This window comes from Taudactylus pleione, unplaced genomic scaffold (assembly GCF_031769625.1).
Source record: "Taudactylus pleione unplaced genomic scaffold, aTauple2 ptg000442l, whole genome shotgun sequence".
NCBI classification, from domain to species: domain Eukaryota; kingdom Metazoa; phylum Chordata; class Amphibia; order Anura; family Myobatrachidae; genus Taudactylus; species Taudactylus pleione.
In genome coordinates, this window is record NW_028284844.1 from 3,903,980 (window position 1) to 3,927,083 (window position 23,104).

The 23,104-nt window shown below is 43.8% G+C and overlaps 1 protein-coding gene across 2 annotated transcripts in view; it reads right to left on the reverse strand.

The window, feature by feature from the left end:
* LOC148505699 (inaD-like protein) overlaps positions 1-23,104 on the reverse strand; it is a 319,407-nt gene that overhangs the window by 264,498 nt on the left and 31,805 nt on the right. For both annotated transcript variants that reach the window (XM_088447870.1, XM_088447869.1), the window contains exons 8-12: positions 21,124-21,354; positions 19,079-19,178; positions 8,461-8,549; positions 5,470-5,611; positions 1,011-1,136 (exon numbers count right to left, since the gene is read on the reverse strand). In XM_088447870.1, the coding sequence (XP_088303996.1) occupies positions 1,011-1,136; positions 5,470-5,611; positions 8,461-8,549; positions 19,079-19,178; positions 21,124-21,354 (688 nt within the window). The remainder of the gene's footprint in view (positions 1-1,010; positions 1,137-5,469; positions 5,612-8,460; positions 8,550-19,078; positions 19,179-21,123; positions 21,355-23,104) is intronic.

The window sequence follows — 23,104 nt, forward strand, 5'->3', positions numbered from 1 at the left end:
GGGTGACAGGAGATGGGCTGACGAGCTCTGCGCGCCTACAGGCTGCAATCATGTACAACCAGCCCAGTGTGGAATACCTACTCGTTAAGTAGATTCGTTTTAATTAGAAAGTAGTTCTACCTTCAGAGCTCGTCCACTTAAGTGATTTTTCTTTTTGTGGTTTTGCAATGCGAGAAAATCATGATGGAAACGTGGTTCCCCCACCGTTCTCTCCTCTCTGAAAATGTTAAGGGCTCCCCCTCCACTTCTGTACCTCTCTCTTTTTTAAATTTTTGTAATTCTTTTTATCGATCTCCAATTGGCCCCTCTTCACCGTGACCAGGCGTGCCTTCAAAAGACCAGGCTGGTACCTGGTGTGACTGACACATCTAATGGTGTCCTCTGAGATGGGCACAGGGGCAGCAGTCTCAGTGCCCCCACCCCCCTGGCTTTGTGCCCTGAGCAACAGCACCCTTTCCTCTCCCCTCACACCCCCGTTCCTTGGCATTTGAGGGGTTCCAGCATCCTTACTGCTGATGGCGCTTATTGTGCATTCTAATATGTGTTACACTTTTTTTAGGAGCTGGAAAGGGTTAATACAATACAGACGGGTCCTCATTCACTTAGCGTTTTTTGCTCGATATGGAGCGAGCTGACTGGTGCAAATTAGACACAGCCATGGGCAGAGATTCCAGGACTTTCAGTACTTTTTTGGAAATGTTGCACCTAATTCACATCAAAGCTACAAACAAAGTCACTCACAGTATACCAGGCACATTAGATTAGTACACTCGTCGCAAAGCAATAGGCACAAAGTCGCCAGCTTAAGCATAACGATACATGGTGCGAGGCATTGCGCGGATGTTTGTATCGTAACTCTGACTGTTGCCTTTCATACCCAGATTAGCTACACAAAAAGTACGTGTAGTGCCAGCGTCAGGATTCACCGTACTCTTACATTAGTGATGCGAAGTTGACGCAAGTTCATTTCAGACTCTTCCAACATAAAACAACATTTTATTTCAAGTTACCTGCCCTCCATTCATTTCTGTGGTTATCCTCCAGGTTCCCTGTGTTGATCGGGCCCTCTGGTACGTCACTTATCGCAGCCTTTGGTGGAACGGCGGGCAATGGCGGCAGTGGCACAGTTGGCACTTCTACACAGACAAAAAGAGAGTCGACAAAAATGTTCTATGAATAATAAAGTTAAACTTTCTCACCGACAGAAAAAAAAAAAAAAAAGGAGGTTATAGAAGAACAAAAATAAAACAAAAAACACACTGACACCTAAGCAGGCAACACAGAAAGTGCTTGTTCCTTGCAGACTATCAGGTAAAGCTAATTAGCTGAACACGCAGCACATTCCCCAGCTTGGCACGCTCCGTTATTCTGTCTGTAGCACGGATGCCGTAAACCACAGGGACTCTTGTCAAAAACTAACAAGCAAACCTCTGGCGGTTTGTGTGACACACAACCTGAGAGTGATGCGCTAACCCCCCCTCCCCCCCTTCTAGCACAATACAGAATTAAAGTAGTGACTCTTTATTGTATAAACACTACAACGGAAGCAGCAGGTTCCAGCCATTGAGTGCGACTTTCTAAGCAAGAGCTTGGAAAAAGTAACAATTATGTGCATACTGTGAAACTTGCTACGGCAAAAGTGGGCATCCTCCCTCACCCAAAAAGTTTTAGGCAGGTATGGAAAAAAATGCTGCAAAGTAAGAATTCTTTCAAAAATAGAAGTGGTAATAGCATTTTGATAATTTATTAAAACAAACTAAGTAAATGAGCAGAAGAGAAATCTAAATCAAAATCAACATTTGGTGTGATCACCCTTTGCCTTCAAAACAGCATCAATTCTTCTAGGTACACAGTTTTTGAAGGAACTCGGCAGGGAGGTTGTTCCAAACATCTTGCAGAACTAACAAAAGATCTTCTGTGGATGTAGGCTTGTGGGGGCCATATCTTTACTTCCAGGAATACTTGTTCCTGAATACGCTGAAGGTAGTTCTTAATTACATTGGCTGTATGTTTGGGGTCGTTGTCCTGCTGCAGAATAAATTTGGAGCCAAATCAATCAGACACCTCCCTGATGGTATTGCATGATGGATAAGTACCTGCCTGTATTTCTCAGCATTGAGGACACCATTAATCCTGACCAAATCCCCAACTCCATTTGCTGAAATGCAGCCCAAACTTCCAAGGAACTTCCAACCATGCTTCACTGTTGCCTGCAGACACTCATTGTACCACTCTCCAGCCCTTCGGCAAACAAACTGCCTTCGGTTACCGCATACATTTTTTTAATTTTGACTCATCAGTCCAGAGCACCTGCTGCCATTTTTCTGCACCCCAGTTCCTCTGTTTTTGTGCATAGTGGCATTGATTCCTCATCAAAGGTATGGCTTTTTGGCCGCAATGCTTCCATGAAGACCACTTCTGGTCAAACTTCTCCGAACAGTAGATCAGTGTACCTGCGCCCCACTGGTTTCTGCCAGTTCTGACCTGATGGCACTGCTGGACATCTTCCGATTTCGAAGCGAAGTAAGCATGATGTGTCTTTCATCTGATGCACAAGTTTTCTTGGCTGACCACTGCGTCTATGGTCCTCAACGTTGCCCGTTTCTTTCTGCTTCTTCAAAAGAACTTGAACAGCACATTGTGAAATCCCAGTCTGCTTTGAAATCTGTGCCTGGGAGACACCATGCTGATGCAGTATAACTACCTTGTGTCTTGTTGCTGTGCTCAGTCTTGCCATGGTTTATGACCTGTGTCATGAAACGGTCTTCCACAACCACACCTTTGTAGCAGAGTTTGGCTGTTCCTCACCCAGTTTTAAGCCTCCTACACAGCTGTTTCTGTTTCAGTTAATAAATGTGGTTCAACCCTCATATGAAAATGAAGATCATTATTACCTGTTTGGCACAATTGGTTAATGATACAGCTGGCTATAATCCTACAAAATCCCTGACTTTGTGCAAGTGTACCTAGAAGAATTGATGCCGTTTGCTGTTGTGGTCACACCAAATATTGATTTGATTTAAATTTCTCTTCTGTTCATTCACTTTCACTTTGCATTTTGTTAATTGATAAAAATAAACTATTAACACTTCTATTGTTGAAAGCATTCTTACTTTACAGCATTTAGGACCTGATTCAGACCTGCTCGCCAGGATGTGATCACTGGAAGCTGGCCGATATTTGCATTCTGGGCATGTGTATGCATTACAATGCGCATGTGCGAACCACTGCGAGAGATCTGGAAGCGCTCGTTCGCCCAGCGTAGACAGCCCAGTTGAATGAGTGACAGAAGAGGCCGTTTGTGGGTGGTATCAGGGGCTTGCCACTAGAAAGGGGGGGAGTGGAGGTACGAACGCAGGCGTGCCTGAGTGTTTCAACGCCGTTTCATAGGCAGGAATAATTAACAGGCACCGTCTTTGTACATGTCACCTGGTTGTATTTCACACTGAAGTGATCGCAGTGCTTGCGGTAGGGTATAGTCAACCTCAAGCGCTGTGAGCACATTCGATGGAGCTCGATGTACCACTGTTTTCATGCTCTTCCAGGAGATGACGTGCGCAAGTGGGCGTCTTATGTATGGCTGGTGGGCATCTACATACACATGCTCGCCAAGACATAGTGGGCGTGCCAATGCCTTGCCGTGCGATCGCGTGCCTTGCTGGGCGTGCATTGGATTTGCATACGCTTGGAGCGAGCGATCACATCCTAGCGAGCAGGTCTGAATCAGGTCCTAATTCCACATCTGCCTAGAACTTTTGCACAGATATATATATATATATATATATATATATATATATATATATACACAAACTTTCTAATATTTAAACAACACATTCTCCCATTAGTCTGCCCATTCCCCTGTCTGCACAGGTAAGTATCCATGTCCCATGCCTGTCCCAGATGAGAGGTTTATTGTCTTCTAATCCAGAAAGTGCAGAATGGGTAAAACAGCGCAGGTCAGTGATCAATTTATGCCTATGCAGTGTCCGCATGAACAAGTCGGTGCAATTTTACCAGGCTTTCAATATGCTGGGTATTTTGATGGAGAGTATACGCAGTGCGGCAGAGGGCTCAACCGATCGCTAGTCGGTGGTATTTTACCCGCCCTGTTCATGTTTTGTATTCTCTTTGTAACATCTCCCATATGGGGATGATATGGATTATAGAACAGTCCTGCAGGACGTCACATACTTTGGAGAAGCTGGTTTCTTTTGAAGGTCTATTTAGATCTTTACTCTAAAGGAATGGGATTTTTTATCTTCTCTTTAAGAGTTTGTCATCCACATTTTTGCAACAAGACTTTTTTAAACCAAATTTTTTATTCACTAAATTCTGCAGCCTCAGCAAGATCCCATCTCCGCCTATTGCTGGACATTAATATGTTCCAAAAATCTGTGTTTACTTTTTCAACTAATCAACCTGAAATAACTCCACAAGGTCTATCCAGCAAACTGTCTCACTCAGGAATGTTTAGTCAGCTGTTTAGAGGGGCCTCTCTATGTTACATGACTCTTAAATAGGGAAGAAGCTACTTTACATAGAAGACTTCTAAAGCTGCGTACACACCAGATAACGATATCTTGCAATCACGATGAGTGGTAATGTCAACAACGTGTGCTCCAGCGGATCGTTAACAATGTTTTTTATTGCCCGGGCAACCTGACGATATCGCCAGGTTCTTTAAGTACAGGGATGAGGGAGGGTGTCGTCACAGAACGATATCATGCAGTGTGTGTGCTCAATGTCGTTAACGACATTGAGCCAGACAGTGCAGGGGAAACACTTAACAATATGCTCCATGAGCGACATCGTTAAGTGTGTATGAGCCTTAAGTCACAGTGGTTGTGTGCAGTCTCCTAGCTAATCGATGTACAGATTTGTGAAATCAATCTTATTAAGCGCATACATCAGTAATCAAACCGATTAATTCTGCGTTTTGCAGACGAAGGTGTAATAAAAAATAAAAAAATAAAAAAAACCCCACAAAATCGGCAACGTATTTGGTTCACAGATTGCCGATTCCAACCAAAAAGAGATCTGAATCTGTGAATCAGGTTGTCCAACATGCTGGATTTCCCCGACCAATCGGCGCTGTACATTGCCAGTGTATGGTAGCGATCAGCAGTTTTGCACACGGTTTCGCTGATAGAACAATTTAAATTTTGCCTTACATGCGACTAGTAAAATTAAGACCGTTTGAGATGATGTATGGGTACTTTCATGATTAGCTGATCTGATCTTCGAATGAAAAAAAAAAACTGCAAATCACTAATATATTGGTTAAATTAGGGGGAAATAATGCAGAATCTGTGATTATTTGTGTGTGATTGTAAGGGCCCCATTAGACATTGATTAGCAGCTGCATTTAGCTTATTTAAAAAAAAAATTTGCTTTGAAAAAAAGTGAACACTTGAATGTTTCACATGTATTGTTTAGTTAAGCTTTAAGACCACAAGAAAACAATCCCACCTTGGCGCAGAGAGCTCTCCAGAGGCGTTGGGGTAGATGGCACTTTACCTCTGGATAAAGCGAGATGGACGGTTTGCTCGGTGTTGCGTAAAGCCGTCACAACCTCATGATTGGACAAACCCTGAATGTTTACTCCGTCAACCTATAGAATTAAAGTGAACACAGACATGAAGAGAAAAATGGTCATTTGGGTCTTGCTGATTGTGCCACATAGGTAAACTCTACTTACAGCACCCTAATAAAGAGGACCTGTCAGCAAAACACAGGAGAGGCAGCCATGTTCTGTGCTGAATATTCATGGCAAATGCGTATACCCCTTCCTCAGCCATGTCACTTGTTGCCAGTGAATTGGGAGGTTGAATACTCGTACACACAGAAGGACTACCTCACTGTACTAGGAAAAAACAAACGGGTGACTGATAACTTAGGGCCTGATTCAGTAGTAACTGCAATGGCGATTCCGTACGCAGATCAAGCGATTGTTTGCCATGGCGCATGCGTACAAGCTGCACTGTGCAGTGCGCTGCGATCACATTGCGATTACCGACGCACATGAGAAGCCATCGCAGAATGGTTGTAAGAGTTTAGGGGGTGGCGACGGCGGGTAGTCTGAGAAACGCAGGTGCGCCTGTCCATTTGAACGCAGTTTCATGGGCATGTATAAATTAGCCACTGTGATGGCACACGCAGCTGTGCATGTCAGAAATAGCTTCCACATGCTCGTGCGCATATAAGAAGGCAGCAGTCGGCGTCCCTATGCTCGTGCGCATATAAGAAGGCAGCAGTCGGCGTCCCTATGCTCGTGCACATATAAGAAGGCAGCAGTCGGCGTCCCTATGCTCGTGCACATATAAGAAGGCAGCAGTCGGCGTCCCTATGCTCGTGCGCATATAAGAAGGCAGCTGTCGGCGTCCCTATGCTCGTGCGCACATAAGAAGGCAGCAGTCGGCGTCCCTATGCTCGTGCGCATATAAGAAGGCAGCAGTCGGCGTCCCTATGCTCATGTGCATATAAGAAGGCAGCAGTCGGCGTCCCTATGCTCGTGCACATATAAGAAGGCAGCAGTCGGCGTCCCTATGCTCATGCGCATATAAGAAGGCAGCAGTCGGCGTCCCTATGCTCGTGCACATATAAGAAGGCAGCAGTCGGTGTCCCTATGCTCGTGCGCATATAAGAAGGCAGCAGTCGGCGTCCCTATGCTCGTGCACATATAAGAAGGCAGCAGTCGGTGTCCCTATGCTCGTGCGCATATAAGAAGGCAGCAGTCGGCGTCCCTAAGCTCGTGCACATATAAGAAGACAGCAGTCGGCGTCCCTATGCTCGTGCACATATAAGAAGGCAGCAGTCGGTGTCCCTATGCTCATGCACATATAAGAAGGCAGCAGTCGGTGTCCCTATGCTCGTGCACATATAAGAAGGCAGCAGTCGGTGTCCCTAAGCTCATGCACATATAAGAAGGCAGCAGTCGGCGTCCCTATGCTCGTGCGCATATAAGAAGGCAGCAGTCAGTGTCCCTATGCTCGTGCACATATAAGAAGGCAGCAGTCGGCGTCCCTATGCTCGTGCGCATATAAGAAGGCAGCAGTCAGTGTCCCTATGCTCGTGCACATATAAGAAGGCAGCAGTCGGCGTCCCTATGCTCGGGATCATTAGCATATTTTCGCTGCTGCGTTCCGTACAAAATCGCAGCTGCGGTCGCATTAGCGTCCATCTCTGAATCGGGCCCTTAGTCAGTATCGTCATCATGCCTGCCGACTTTTTGCATCCCCTCTCGGAAGCTAATTACATATATATTATACCCTATCGCTTTAGAGATTTACATAAAAATCCTATATAATAAACAGTTGATGTTAAAGTAACAATCCCATTAAAAAATTGTTTTTTATTTGTTACATAAATCACTATGGCAGGCTATAAGAAGAACATTGCCATTTACCATTCTCCTTTGATTTGTTCATTCAGACTGCTAATAATAATAATAATAATAATAATAATTATTATTATTATTCAGTAGATTTTTTTCCAGTTTTGTGTGAGACATGATGTATGCAGTGAGCAGAGAGGCTTGGGAAAGGCCCTCTGAGCTTTGTTTTCACCGTGGCATTCTCACCCTCCTTGTTAGCCAAATAATGTGATTCGTGTTCTACTCTCCCCATATTGGTTTGCCTTCAAGAAAGGTATTTAAAAGGAGAAAAATGTATTGCAAGTGCATGGTAAATATAGATTAATCTTTCTATTTAAAGAGAATGAAAAAAAAAAGTGGGATTGCTGCTCTGTTTGATAGGATCTCCTATAAATCATCTCTGTATAAACAATGGATTTGATGTCATGGCTTACCATATTCTCTTCAGCATTCTTGTGTAGTATGAGAAATTCTGCAAATGATTACAGATATTAAGAGGTACTGTACTGTAGATTTACTAAAGTTTCTAAACCAGACAAGTGGCGCTGTTGTCCATAGCAACCAATGAGATTCTGTCTAGCATTTTCAAGACTGCAATAGAGAAGTGATAGCTACAATCTGATTGGTTGTTAAGGACATCACCACCACTTGTCTGTTTCAGAAGCTTTAGTAAATTTTCCCCCTAAGAGTCACATTGGAAACTCCTGTCCTGTATAACCGGCCACCTACAGCCTCATTTGCCCTCACATGGTCGTGCATCTCCAGGGTCACTTAGAACAACCTGACAATTGACACTATGGGTACATTATTACACTATATATACTTCAGTACTTCCATTATATGGCAGCCTTGAAATAATTCACTTTAGTTCTTTAGTTTGTAAACAGCAGCTTGCTAGCCTGCATAATCCTATTGATAGCTACAGTATATAGCCTCTTTGTATTATGTACAGTGGGAATAAGCCCCGATAGACCCGGGACATGTGTCTGCTTGCCGGGGGGCGTTCTGACCTTCTGAGCATGCGTCGTGCGCACAGTAAACACACACCTCTCATTAAATCAGGACGAGATAATTACAGAAGTACTTACAGCCACTATTCTGTCGTGAACTTGGATACATCCGTTTTGGTCAGCGGCACTGCCAGGTATTATACCCTTCACGAAGATTCCAGAAGAGCCTGGGGAAGAAAAGATGGACAAATAACTTCAAAGGAGGATATCTGGAATCCTGTTATCCAGCAGACAACAGACGCACTGTGAGATCATTCTAGTGACTGTATGAAATATGACATTAAAATATACATTTGCTTTTCCGTACTACAGAAAAAATAAAGATCTTCATGCAAAGTTATTTTTTTTGTAAATAAAATAAAAAAAGATACTGTATAGGGTTATCGTGCACGGTTAAGGAATAGTCACCCCTACATAACACGTTATGGTTTTAATGCCACAGAGGACAAAGCAGCCGACTGGTCAAGTGACGTGGACAAAATTAATTTCCCGTTTAGTTTCACATCCCAGAACACTGGAGCATCACAGAGCAGAAGGAGCCAGCGGAGGCGACCTACTCCCAATAGCGTGAGGATGGCAACCCGACAGGTCTGCTATTTAGACAGGGAAGGGATATTCCAACTGGTAGTGGTTGGATAGTTCGGAGTGCTAATGGCTGGCGGTGATAGGCAACAAACAAATCTGAGCCAGTAGGAAAGCGTGATCCGCACCATGCATAAGCGCCTCTACGAGTGTTACTACTAGGGACGGTTCACTGCGTCCATGAAATGGGAGCGCCTAGGTGTCAACCAGGGGGCCAGCTTGTGGACGTATGCAAGAGAACCCTTACAAGGGAGTGTCGTGGGCATCTACCCAGAGTTCCACGCTATTCTGAAGCGCACGTATAGCAGATTGACACCTGTTTCAGACTGATCTCTTGTACCCAGATGGGGGTATGTGTAGACGCCAATACAAACGATGACCGTCGCATTAATCAGTGGGGGGCGCAGCTATGCACATGAAGCTGCGTGGACAGGCACATTAGCATATGGTAAGAAATCTGGCTGCTTCGGCCAGCTAGAATTGCGGCCGCTTTGAGTCACAATCAGGCGCTGTATATAAGGATCCTACTTCAAATAAACAGATTCAAAAAAATTATTCATAGTGCTAGATTTCATCCACAGAGCAAGATAATAAAAAAATACAAAATATAGAGCACAGACATACACACATAATGACGGCAATCACTTCAACGGTACTGACACAATATTCACAAGGACGCCGATGATCAATTCACTACAAACCAGTAAAGCACAATATTACCAATACTCATGAGGCACTGGGTCCCAATGGTCCGGCTGTTTTTGGCGTGAATAGTGGTTCGCCACCCAAAATGGCTGATCTGCGCTTAGGTGGAACGCTGAGGTGGAACGCTGAATAGCAGTTTGTCAAACCATCTGGTTATCAACTGGTAAAACATACTGTAATTACATTTTTATTGGGAAATTGTGACGGTGTTGCATAAGAATACTACATGAATGAGCGATCGCTACGTTTGGATGAAGATGGCGTTTGGGTACCACTTAGGAAAGACATTTGCAATCGGTCATGCGATGGCAGCAAGTATGACACACAGGCGTGCAGCAGGAGGAAGGATGAAGGGCTGTAAGTCGTAAGAAAAAATTGTCGCACAAATCACGGCAACATCGACAGAACTCAACTCCCATACCTGCCCAAGTCCGTGCTCCCTGGTGCATTGACATGAGAGAAGGGGGGATAAAACAAAAATGAACCAAAGCTGCACTAAACAGTCTAAATATTTGCAGGACTTACCTATATTGTGCCTCTGACTGGTGTGCATATTACCATGCCAGACTCCATGCTCTAAACCAATGTAGTAGGGGTGCTAGTCTGAGTGGAAAGTGTCAAACTGCGGTAACGTGTGTGATATATAATTTGTATTCTTTATTTTATTTTTTTTATATTGTTCCCTTGAACAAATAAAGAGTTTAAAAAAAAAAAAAACTGTTGTATTACCTGTAAAAAGAAAGTATTGATCTTATGGATAGGATGCATCAAAACGTTCAAGATTAATATCCACTATAGCTGATTTTTGTCCAAGAAAAAAAAAAAAAAAATTCATGGATTTTGCACAGACCACCTCACGGGGGAGGTTTGGGTATACCGGATTTTGCCAACGGGTTTTCCGGTGGTGTGCATATGATAAACGCTATATAGCTCCTTGGTTGCTGACACCCTGCCGCTGGTTGAGTGTTATGATCACTAATTCAGCAATGTGTATATAAACCATGTCCTTGGCATTGTTTCGTACTGTAAGTCACTGCTTTCTTGTTCGCTCACTTGCTCATGTACTTTCAAAAGGTGCGGAAGAACCTTTGTGGCGCCATATAAATTGATTTTAAAAATAATAATAGTACCTTAAGCTTAGAAGTTTCCACCAATCAGCATCCAAAATAATGACTGCTATACCCGGTGTACAATTAAGACTCTATATAGAGGAGCATTAGCTCAAGGGCTCATATGCAGCAAGTAAGCAAGACTGGCATTCGGTATGAAATGCTGGCTGCCGCATGGCCGGCAGCCCGACAAAAGAGAAGAGCCGGCAGCGGAAGCCCGACAGCGCTGGAAATCCCGATCGTCCCTAAGGTAAGTACTTACTAACCTTACCAACCCCCCTAACTCTCCTTAGGGGTGCCTAACCCTAACCTCCCCCCTCAAGTGCCTAACCCTAACCTCCCACCTCAAGTGCCTAACCCTAACCTACCCCCTCAAGTGCCTAACCCTAACCTACCCCCTCAAGTGCCTAACCCTAACCCCCCCGTGGGTGCCTAGCCCTAACCCTCCCTGGGAGGGTGCCTAACCCTAATTCCCCCCTGGATGCCCTAAACCTAACCCTCCCCACCCCCGCAGCTGTCCGCTTGCGGCGCCTGGCATCCGCTCGATCGGTCTCCCGGCGTCGGGAAAATGACAGGCGTCTGGATTTTAGACGCCTGTCATTTAACCCTAGCCGGGATTGAAGATTCGGGAAGCCGGCGGTCGGTATTGCGGCCACCGGCTTCCTAAACGTATCCCCAAGACTGGTCTCTCTCAACACACCCTCCACTACTCTATAATAAATACAGCTGAGAAAGGATTTAGCTGGAACATTTGAGGGAGGAGAAGTGGCTGCATATCTAGCTCAAGATGTACTAAAACAAAAAACTATTCTATCGCTGATACAATTTACCAACTAGAACAATGAAAATGTTCCCTTCCACTCCTTGCCGGAGATTGTGATCACAGGGTGGGTCTTTTTATGACATATGTGGTGGGAGTGCCCCAAGCAGAGAGGCTTTTGGATTGCTATCAAACATCCTTTCCTCTCTCCCACGGTCTTCAAATTTGTTCTACTGCCTATCCCTGTCCCTACTGCAACGCAACATCAAACCTTACTAACGAGATATATTATCTCACCTGATACATGTCTGCTAGCTGTCAACCGGAGACCACCTCGACCCCGCCATCCTGCTAAGAATTCTCAAAAGGTTTCAACGCCCGGTATACGGACACGTTTACAGAAGGACTTAGAGGAGTTTATTTAAGTCTGGGATCCTGGGCTGCTTATTTTAATGTTCACTTACCCTTTATCAAATGACAAAAACACGCGGTCATTGCAGAACAGCTCCTTACAATGTCGTACAATTTAACTCCTATACACATTACAACTACGGTTGGGTGAGCAGACGATCCGCCGTCCGATTTTCGGCTCGTTATGTCTGGCCTGAGATCACAACTGGGAGGGCATTTAAATTTTGCCCGCCAAGTTGAGATGTCAGTGTTGGCAGTCCCTGCCAGTGGCGGACCTAGACTTTCCATTTAGAGGGGGGCGGTTTAATGATAATAACCCTGACTCCCCCTCTCTTCTACCCTGGCACCACCCCAGGGCGGGTGTATATATTACACGCACACATTACCTAGGAGAGACAAACATGCACAATACACACACACACTACATAGGAAAAAACACGCATACACACACAAATATTATATAGCACACACATATTACATAGGAACAAACACCCATGCACATACACACATATATAAATATTACATAGGAGCAAACACCCATGCACATACACACATATATAATTATTACATAGGAGCAAACACCCATGCACATACACACATATATAATTATATAGCACACCCATATATTACATAGGAACAAACATACATACAAATATTATATAGCACACACATATTACATAGGAACAGACACACATGCACACAAATATTATATAGCACACATACATTACATAGGAACAAACACCCATGCACACAAATATTATATAGCACACATACATTACATAGGAACAAACACCCATGCACTATATATATATATATATATATATATATATATACATACATACACACACATACACATATATATATATATATAATATACAGCACGCACATATATTAGACAGGAACAAACACACATGCACACACATTATATATATATATATATATATATGTATTGTGTGTGTATGTGCGCATATACATACATATATGTATGTGCATGTTCCTGTCTAATATATGTGTGCGCTATATATATATATATATATATATACATACACATATATACACACACACACACAGGAACAAACACACATATATTACATAGGTACAAACACACACACACACAAATATTATATAGCACACAACATATTTCATAGGCACAAACACACATGCACACAAATATTATATAGCACACATCTTTCATAGGAACAAACACACACACACACATAAATATTATATAGCACACATATTTCATAGGAACACACATACACACATAAATATTATATAGCACACATATATTACATAGGTACAAACACACACACACAAATATTATATAGCACACATATTTCATAGGTACAAACACACATACACACAAATATTATATAGCACACATATTGCATAGGAACAAACACACATGCACACAAATATATAGCACACATATATTACATAGGTACAAACACACACAAATATTATATAGCACACATATTTCATAGGAACAAACACACAAATATTATATAGCACACATATTTCATAGGAACAAACACACATGCACATACACACACATAAATATATAGCACACACATATTAGATATGAACAAACACATGCACATACAGCACACACATATTAGATAGGAAAAAACACACATGCACATACATATATATATATATATATATATACATACACACACAAATATACAGCATACACATTTTCACTTACATTGGCATCCTTACATGCTGCCTGGAGCAGGTTGTTGATGGGGGCGGGGCCAAGCAGTTTGCATAATTAGGCTCCGACCCTCTCCATAGACCCGCGAATCGTGGCATAATGCTGCAAGGGGGGGGCGTGGCTGCGACGTGGGTAAAAAAAAAAAAAAAACATTTGGTTTCTCGGGGGGGTTCCTGAGTACTCGCGGGTGCGCTACTAGCTGCCCCCGGGGTACTGATACAAGGCGGGAGGAGGAGCCGCTGTAATGCCGCTGCTCCTCTGGCATTAGGAGTGCTATGCTGTGCATTGTGCCAGGACACAAGAGCAGCATTGCCGCAGTTGTGAGTGTCTTGGGGAGTTTTCAGTCTCCCGAGTCCCAAAGCCAGAGCAGACAGGCAAGGACGCTAGGGGGATCGCCCCTTCCCCCCTGGATCCGCCACTGGTCCCTGCAGCAAGTTTTCGGGCGGTCGGCGGGTCACCCGTACACACATGCACCAATACATCAGCATTGGCTGTGCTGCAGGGCCGCCCTCATAGGTTTGGGAATGACGTTGTTCACAGACATACTGTATAGGGTGTACACACCCGCCGCATTCGCCTTATATCGCTCCTGGATCGAAAAAAAACCCAGTGTCTACACAATTGTGTACCCAGCATAAGTCAGCAACACATAACTTATGGTGCGTACACACTAGACGATATGCTCCTTGAGCGATATAGTCTAGTGTGTCTCCGGCAGGGTGTGCACAATGTCGTTCATGACATCGAGCACACCCGCTGAACGATATCATTAACGATATCGTTCAGCGCCGGGCTCTCTTCCCCCATTCCCCAACATGCAGCAACCTGACGACATCATCAGGTTGGCCTGCATGTTAACCCGATGAACGATGATGACAAACGACCCGCGGGAACGTGCGTCGTCGTTATCGTTCATCGTTTTTGTGATAAAAATGGACGATAAAGTGGACGACTGAACGATAACGATATAGTTATCGTTCAGTCGTGCACTTTAATCGCCCAGTGTGTACCCACCATTAGTGTCTAGATTTTTATTATGTGACACTTCATTTCCTGTACTTCCAGTATCCCTGCCCTCTTCCTGCTGTCCAACACTCCCTCACTTTTCTTCTTTCTACCCAGTGCTGGATTAACAGGACGGCCCCCACACAAAGCTATATTACCAGTGTGGGGGGTACTGCGGCATATGTGACACTTCATTTCCTGTACTTCCCGTATCCCTGCCCTCTTCCTACTGTCCAACACTCCCTCACTTTTCTTCTTTCTACCCAGTGCTGGATTAACAGAACGGCCCCCACACAAAGCTATATTACAAGTGTGGGGGGTACTGCGGTATATGTGAACTGGGGTTTCTGTGTAGTATAATGTGAACTGGGGAACCACAGTGTGTTTAACACACTTGTAGTGCTATGAGTATTATCAAATGATACTTGTTTTTAATAACATTGTCAGTATGTGTATACTGACTTTTCTTTACGTTGATGACAGTTGACTTTCTTTTGCTCTTTCAAACATTACTGAATTTTTATATATTTGTGATCAGTGCTACGTATATCGAACATTTCCAAAAAAGTTTATTCATTAAGGTATAATGGTTGTTCTAATACACAACTGGTATCGGTACGGACAATGGACATACCAGACTTGCCTATCTAGGTGTGCTCGCATGTAGTTGAACAAGTGTTTTCCCCAGACTTCGGCCACAAAGCTTAAAGACAGGGCTCTATTTATTATTTTTAGTAAAATAAAGTGAAAAAAAGGGTGATTTTTGGGGGGTTTTTTTACACCCTTTTTACTTTATTTTAGTTTCACATATATTTAATAAAGGGCAATTGAAGTAGAACTCGTAAAATTCTACTCCAAACCTCTAATTATCACATTTTTAGTAAGCCGATTGCATTTCCCATAATTTTAATGGGAAATGTGATCTGCCTGAGATTTATTAAAAATAAATTGTGAAAAAATACCGGGGGAAGCCCTGTGATAATAACGCCACCTGGAGATGGCGTTATCCAAGGTTTCTCCCAGTTCCCTGATTCCTACTCTTCTCTAACAGACAGAGCAGAGAAGGGAATCAGGTCCCAATGATCAGCTGTGTGGTCTAAATAGACCACAAGCTGATCACTGCAAAAAAATAAAAAAATAGTTTAAAAAAAATAAAAATAATTACCTGATTCCAGATACTGCTGATCGGTGCTCCGGTGATGTCCTCTGGGGTTCCGGTCAGCTGGTCTCCCGGTTCCTGCACTGTGACCCTGGTCAGCTGCTGCATAGAACAGTTTACCGGGATCACAGTGCAGGATGGGAGACCATGTGCAGAGAGAGGCCCTGATTCAGACCCGGTCGCTCTGAATCAGGGCCGGGCCGGGCTTTTTTTTTAATTTTTTTTTAGAATGGCCTCCTGGCCGCTCGCATAGCTGTGGGTGACCACCCACAGCTATTGCGAGCGGCCATGATGATGGACCATCGTGCTTGCGACGAGACCCTTGTGGTAGGGTCTCGTGGCCGCGAGCCCCAGAGAGATTTCGGCTCTAACAGAGCCGGAATCTCTCCACTGACATCACTTGTGATGTCAGTGGGGCCGCCCCCAAAAGACAGGCGTTCTCGTGGGAACGCCTCCGTTTGGGCAGAGACCCCCCCGGCCCGCCCACCAAAGGGTGCGAGCTGTCACTCAACATTCTCAGCTCGCCCCCTTTGTTGCGAGACCCGGAGCTCCGTGGTGCGCATGCGCTCTGGGCCACCATCGACCCGGTTGCGAGCGCTCAGCGCTTGCGACAGTGTCTGAATCAGGCCCAGAGTCTCCCAGTATTTTTCCCCAAAAAATACAGGGAGAAGTTTGCGGACAGGATTCGCAGGGATAGTGCTTTATCGCAAGCTCTATCCCTGAATGGAATTTCTGATAAATCCCTGTGAGGTTTCCTAAATTCGCAACGGGAATTTAATCGAAAATAATCACACTACAACCGCATTTTAAATGCTAATTGTAGTAAATAGAGCTCTTAATTAGGGATCATGAAGACTGGAAGGACTGCTCACAGGGTGGAGCAGGGAAACGCATGTAGACAAAACAAAAGGATGCAACTTGAAAAAATGTCCTTTTCCTCCGTGCGTATCCTTGGGCTTCATACTGCATTGCACCCTGTGGTCATGTGACCAGTTATTGCCAACCTAATAGGGATTAATGGTCCCTATATAAAGTTCCATCTGAGATGCATTGTGTGCGTGTTGGACAGCAGTTGAAGTGTACACAGCTCCAACAGTGGGGCGACATAGGGCCTAATTCAGCACTGCTGAATGCAGATAACCGATGTTCGGGAATCTGCGCAGGCGCCAGACCAGTTCTGCGCATGTGCAGAATGGGTCTGCGAGCCCACACGTAAACTGGCAGCAGACTGTCAGTGATTGACAGTCTGCTGCTGTTTGGGGACGGCGATGGCCTCCGTTACGCCGCCGTTGAGGGGGACGGAAGAAGCCAGGATCTCTGTCTGATGACATTGATTTCCTGGCCTCTCTTCCTCGCAGCTGCGGGACCCCCCGGCCAATGGTCCGCTGAGTAACTGATGCTGCGCTGATGCCTCCTGCTGCATTACCATATCAGCACAGAGGGAATAGCTAAGCTGCTTGCGAGCAGCTTACTGTAGCTATTCCGTCTGAAGCTGAATCAGGCCCACAGACTGAATGCATGAGTTCACACACCCAACTGCTGACTAAACAGTCTGCGGTAACGGCATTGATTATCAGGCAATTGGCCGATTATTAGTAACTCAATGCCCAATAATAGCCCAACTAAAAGAACTATACCATTATTGACAGACGTATTGAAAAATGCTCTCAGAAGATGATTGGGCTCTAGCCAAGCCGAGAGACATTTAAAAGAAAAATACGGAAAGACTTTGCTACTGTACATATCAGTGTTTTTCAACTCCATTCTTCGGGAATCCCCCAATAGTGCATGCTTTACAGATCTCCTACCTGGTGCACAGGTGTATTCATTATTGGCTGACCCACAGACGGAGCTAATTATTTCAATTGTGATACTGAGAAGATCTGTAAAACATGTTAGGTGGAACCCTGAGGAACTGCAGATGTTACAATAGTGATGCCTAGTACATAACATCACAATCCAACTGGGGAATACAGCCTGAGTAGTTGTATGATGCTCATACCGTCCTTCAGCTGAATCATCATAAATTTCTGCCAATAATCTGCAGGCCTAAGAACTGACCAACTAACGCTAACTATTGCACATAAGACAAACAACAAGGTTTTATCTTTATGTTCATTATTTTGTTCACATCAAGCCATGGCCCTTTTGGCTTTACTTAAAGTGTACATTTATCCAATATATATATATATATATATAATTTATATAGGTCTATTTGTTGGTTAGTTGGTTGATTTGTCTGTCTGCTTATGCATTCTGGCATCCCTGCGCCGATTGGGATGAAACAAATGAGAGGTGGTCCAGTTGGATCCTGGCCAGGTGTTAGGGTCCCGTTGGTGTACGCTGGTCAGAACTTTGACCTGGGGAGCCTGTTCTGAGCCTTTAACTGAATGGATTTAGACGAAAACTTCACAGATTGGTAACACTGGATGCCAAAAGACATACTAGGGGGTTGAGTTCCTGATCGGACCTCCCGTTGGTGTACTCTGGGCAGAACATTGACTTGGGGAGCCTATTCTGGGCCTTCCACTGAATGGATTTGGTTGAAAACATCACAGAAGTCTGGCAATTGGTCAGGGATGCCTAATGGAGTGGTTGGGGTCCCGGTCAGACATCACGGCGAAGTGCGCCAGTTGGAACTTTGACCCATGGAGCCCATTCTGGGCCTTCCATTGCATGGATTTGGACAACATAACATAATTCGGACGAAACTTCACAGAGTGGTAAAATTGGATCCCAGAGTGGGTTGAGGTCCCAGTCAGACCTCCCGTTGGTGAGCCTGGGCAGAAGTTTGACCCGGGGAGCATGTTCTGGACCTTCCACTGGATGGACTTAGACGACATCACAAAATAAAATGTAATAACTTGAAGAAGATTTAAACCTGGGCAACGATGGGTACTTCAGATAGTTCACAGTAGAAAAATAAAATTGCAGCAGCATATTGAATAATCCTATGCTCCTGCCGCCTACACAAAGTGGAGGCAGACATTTTGTGAACTAAACTAATGTTCCTGGGAACACAGCCAATCCGTTCACTAGAAACTAGTGACCTCATTAAGACACAACGCATCTATAAATACCCTATGATGTCATCACTAATTCCTGGTGAACTGACCGGCTGTGTTCTTATGGATGTTGGTCCAACACACAACATGGCCTCTTCTACTGTGTGGAGAGGATGATTGCCGATCAACAAACTTGTTTTATTGGCAATATAAACGATTATATTTATGTCAAAGGAATCTTACCACCACTGTTTCCTCCAGTGTAGCCCACAACTGTTATTCCAAGGCTCTGACCTTCCTTTTTGGTAAGTGTAATATCGTACAGATTGCTCTCAGCATTTTCCTGAAAGTAGAAAAGATTGTGTTACGGGTTGAAGTAGACCACGGAAGTGAATTTTACAGATTAACATAAAGTGGGGTGAGTGGAAGAGACCTATCTTTCCACCGTGTGGTGCAATTTAGAATACTTCAGCACTGATATGGATTATTAAGAAAGCACGAAAATAAAAAAACAAAGTGTCTGCACAAGATGATAATCATCTCTGTTGGACTACAACAGCTAAAGGCTAATCATTGTTTGACCGATTATCCTGGAGGGACAGTAGATGTTACTGTATCTTAATCTTTCATCTCTTTATTATTGCAAAAGTGTACACTCTTCCACCTTATTCTTATGGTAACACTGTATATGTACTGGTCATAGCAAAGTTTATTCCATCGCTGAAGCCCTTAAATCTTTCTACAACTGTAACGGATCTTCCTGACCTCCAGATATGATTTATTGCACCAGGATAATTTTCCACATCTTCTCCTCAGGAAGCTTCAAGTGGATCTGGCCTCCTGGAAACGATTTATAATCTTGTGGCTGGGCAGGATCATAGTAGTCAACATGAATATTCTCCCTTAATGGCTCTACCTCTTCCAGACCCTACCAGTAGCAGTTTCCCTTACCCTCCTCCATAACCTTCAGAAATTTTTCAACTGTTATATTTGGAATGGCAACCCCCATCCCTGGCTATTCTCGACCATCCTTAAAAAGCCTATCTCCAGGGGCAGCAGAGAAGTCCCTGATTTGTAAGCTCCACTATCTGGCCTCACATTTTTCACAAATTGTCTCCTCCTATTCCCCCCACGAACAACTTCCTTGCTCGATACTGAATCCAACTATATCAACTCCCCAGACCTCTCTTCCCTGTGGGGCCTACAAAATAAACACCGTCCTCCTCCCTCCAACCAATAAATTTCTCTTAAACATATGGACTTTATACTCATTTAAATTTACTATTACCTCCCCTATATCCCCCTTACCCTCCATATGGCATAATCCCAATTTCCCCCCAGGTTTGCATGCAGCCCGCATGAAATTGTGGATAGCAGCTTCCCTTAAATTTCATGCTGATGTTAGCTCACAGGGGCTTTTGGCTTTCTCTCTCAGACCTACAATTCCAATCCCCAACCCAACTGGTGGACCTGTCCAGTTCTTAAACCTTTTTGGACCTTGCCTCATACTCTTCTGAGGCCCCCGATTCCGAACTATCCATCCCCCCCCCCTTGAGCTTAGTAAGCATTCTGATAAATTGATGTGCCATATCTTAGACGCTACTAGAAGCCTGATTGCTCGCAACTGGAAGAACCCTCTTCCACCGTCCCTATCTACCCGAAAGTCACAGTTCTGGCATATAGCGGAGATGGAAAATACCACCTATTATCTCCACGATAGAGGCATATATTTTTTAATGTGTAGGCTTCATGGCTTTCGTACTATGACACTTCGTCACCTTTGATTTCCACACCCATGCGCGGGGAAAGGGCCTGCTCCCCTTGCTCCGACTCTCTATTGATAAACCTTTTTCATTTCTACTCCAAGTGGCACCTCTTCCCTACTTCCAATGCTTCCTGCCCAACATCTGGATTTTCTTTGTGATACCTTAACTCCCTTGGTAGTCCTGTCCCCCCCCCCCCCACCAATTATTTTATATGCCATTTACTGTTCAACTTCTAGGTTTTGTTTTCATTGCCAATTACTTTATTTACAAAATAGCTCATTTCTAATGCTCATTATACTTCTATCTTCTCATGTTTGTTTCTGTGAGCTTTCTAAATAAGGATTTTTTTTTTAAAAAAAAGCTTATCCCTGCATGTTTGGTGCTTGACAAAAGAAGCATGGACTACAGCAATATTGAGCTTTACTTTAACTCCACTAAAAACATGAGTCATGCACCAAGTTAATGGCACCAGGATCTGAAATAGAATTAGCCAAACGAAAAACAAAAAATTCTGGTACTCACAGTGTTATTATTTTTGATGTCCAGAGGAGGCAGTGTCCCCACTGGCAGTGTGGCTGGTGGAGGTGGCGGTGGTGGTCTGACAGGGGGCTTTCCCTGGGGATTCCTGGCAATCACCATTCTGACAGAATTCCCGCAGTTCCTCAAAACCTGAGCAACCTGGTCACTGGCCATTCTTTGGACGTTGGTGTCACCGATTTGTAAAATGTAATCTCCGGTCTTAAGTCTTCCATCCTACAATAACGACATCCAGTATAATGTTACACTTAACTCAAAATTGATGGTTTACAGAGAATCCTACTGTAAAATTACATCATTCTCTGGCTGAAAAGGTAAACTGCTCTGATGGATGTTGTCTTAACTTTTAGTGACCAAAATAAAGACTAACGTACCATGTAATGGTACATTGTCAAAAACAGCTAGTCTTCATTCTAGCACCCTGCACCTCTCACAACCCATGTCTGGGGTGTCGCTCCAGGCTCTGGTGCTTCTAGCACACTCAAGTAATGCAACAAAGTGCTGAGATAGAGACCAGAGTGTACTAGAAGCACCACAGCAGACAGCTACACCCCAGGAAGAAGAGAGGAACTGCACGGATTGTGACAGGTGCAGGGTGGTAGAATTAACACTAAGGCCCATATTCAATTAGGTGCGAAAGTCCCGCTGCCAAGGTTTTCGCCGTCAAAGCTGGTTTTGCATGCGGCAAAGTATCGTGCTCGTCCCCGCTTATCCCTGTACTCAATTCCAAATCGACGAAAATGAAACCAGGCAAAATTCAAAACCATTGAAAAGTCCTGTCAGATTTGTGAAAATCAGCCTGACACCCCCAAAAGATGCACTGACATAGGGGGATCACTATAGATACCCCCAAATAGGCCTGCTGAAGGTATTTGGGGTATTAAATACTCTCAATAGCTGGTAATTAGTGTCTTTACATAAGTGGCGAAGAATGGCATTTAGCTTTATTTTTTCTGCAAAATAAGTAGTCCCAGCAAATTTGGGGTACGTGAAAATGGGTGCAAGCATATTATGAAGTTGCTAAAGTGTAGTTTTAAAAAAAAACTTAAAAATTCCACCTGCCGCAAGCACCTGCAAGTTTAAAAACACCCGGGGCATACTTGGGGACTCCCCTGGAGCCTATTTCACTAGTTTTTAAGTTTGTCCCCCAACTTTTTTTTTTTTCCGTCCACAAAATGAAAGTACTTTTTTGGGGTGTTCTTAATTTTTTTTTTACTTTTGACACAGTTTACCTTTGGAGGACTGTCCCAAGGGTGCTGGGTGGTTCCCACAAGTTTGCGCCCCAAAACCCCAATTCAGCACTTTTTTCCCACCTGGTTTCATAGGCGAATCTTTTTCACCTATTCCAATGCATTGTCTTTAGCACCTACGAAAAGTCTTTGGAGTTGAATACGGGGATAAGTTTTCGCCTGCCGAAATTACGTCATCGGCGAAACTTTTCCGCAGAAACTGACTTTTCGCACCTAATTGAATATGGCCTTTAGTATTCAATATATTTTAGCCTAGTACCAACATATAAAATTACCCATATATCCCACGGTTTTATTTTATATATAATTTTTTATTTTTTTATACTTGGGGTGAAAACATTGTCATCCAAAAGATTTTAATTTGCTAAATGATAAAGTCCGCTCATTTGACGGCACCAATTTATTTAAAATTCTGTTAAAATTATGACTTGTATTTACATCATGTAAAGAAAGATGCATCTAATGGCTTTTAAAGGCAAGGCAGTCACTAAACATGTGATGTGGGCTGCAGGCTTAAATGTATTGATCAATCCATGAACCCCATTATTTATTTATATATTATTGTGAGTGATTTAACAATGGTGAGGGCAGAGTTTTCTGTTTTTATTTATTTAAGCAATGTGGTCACAAGCCACTTGCACCCCATTCCTGGGAATGGCGAGTACAGGTCTGCACCCCAAATCTGGGAGTGGTGAGTGCAGTGGATTTCTGACTTT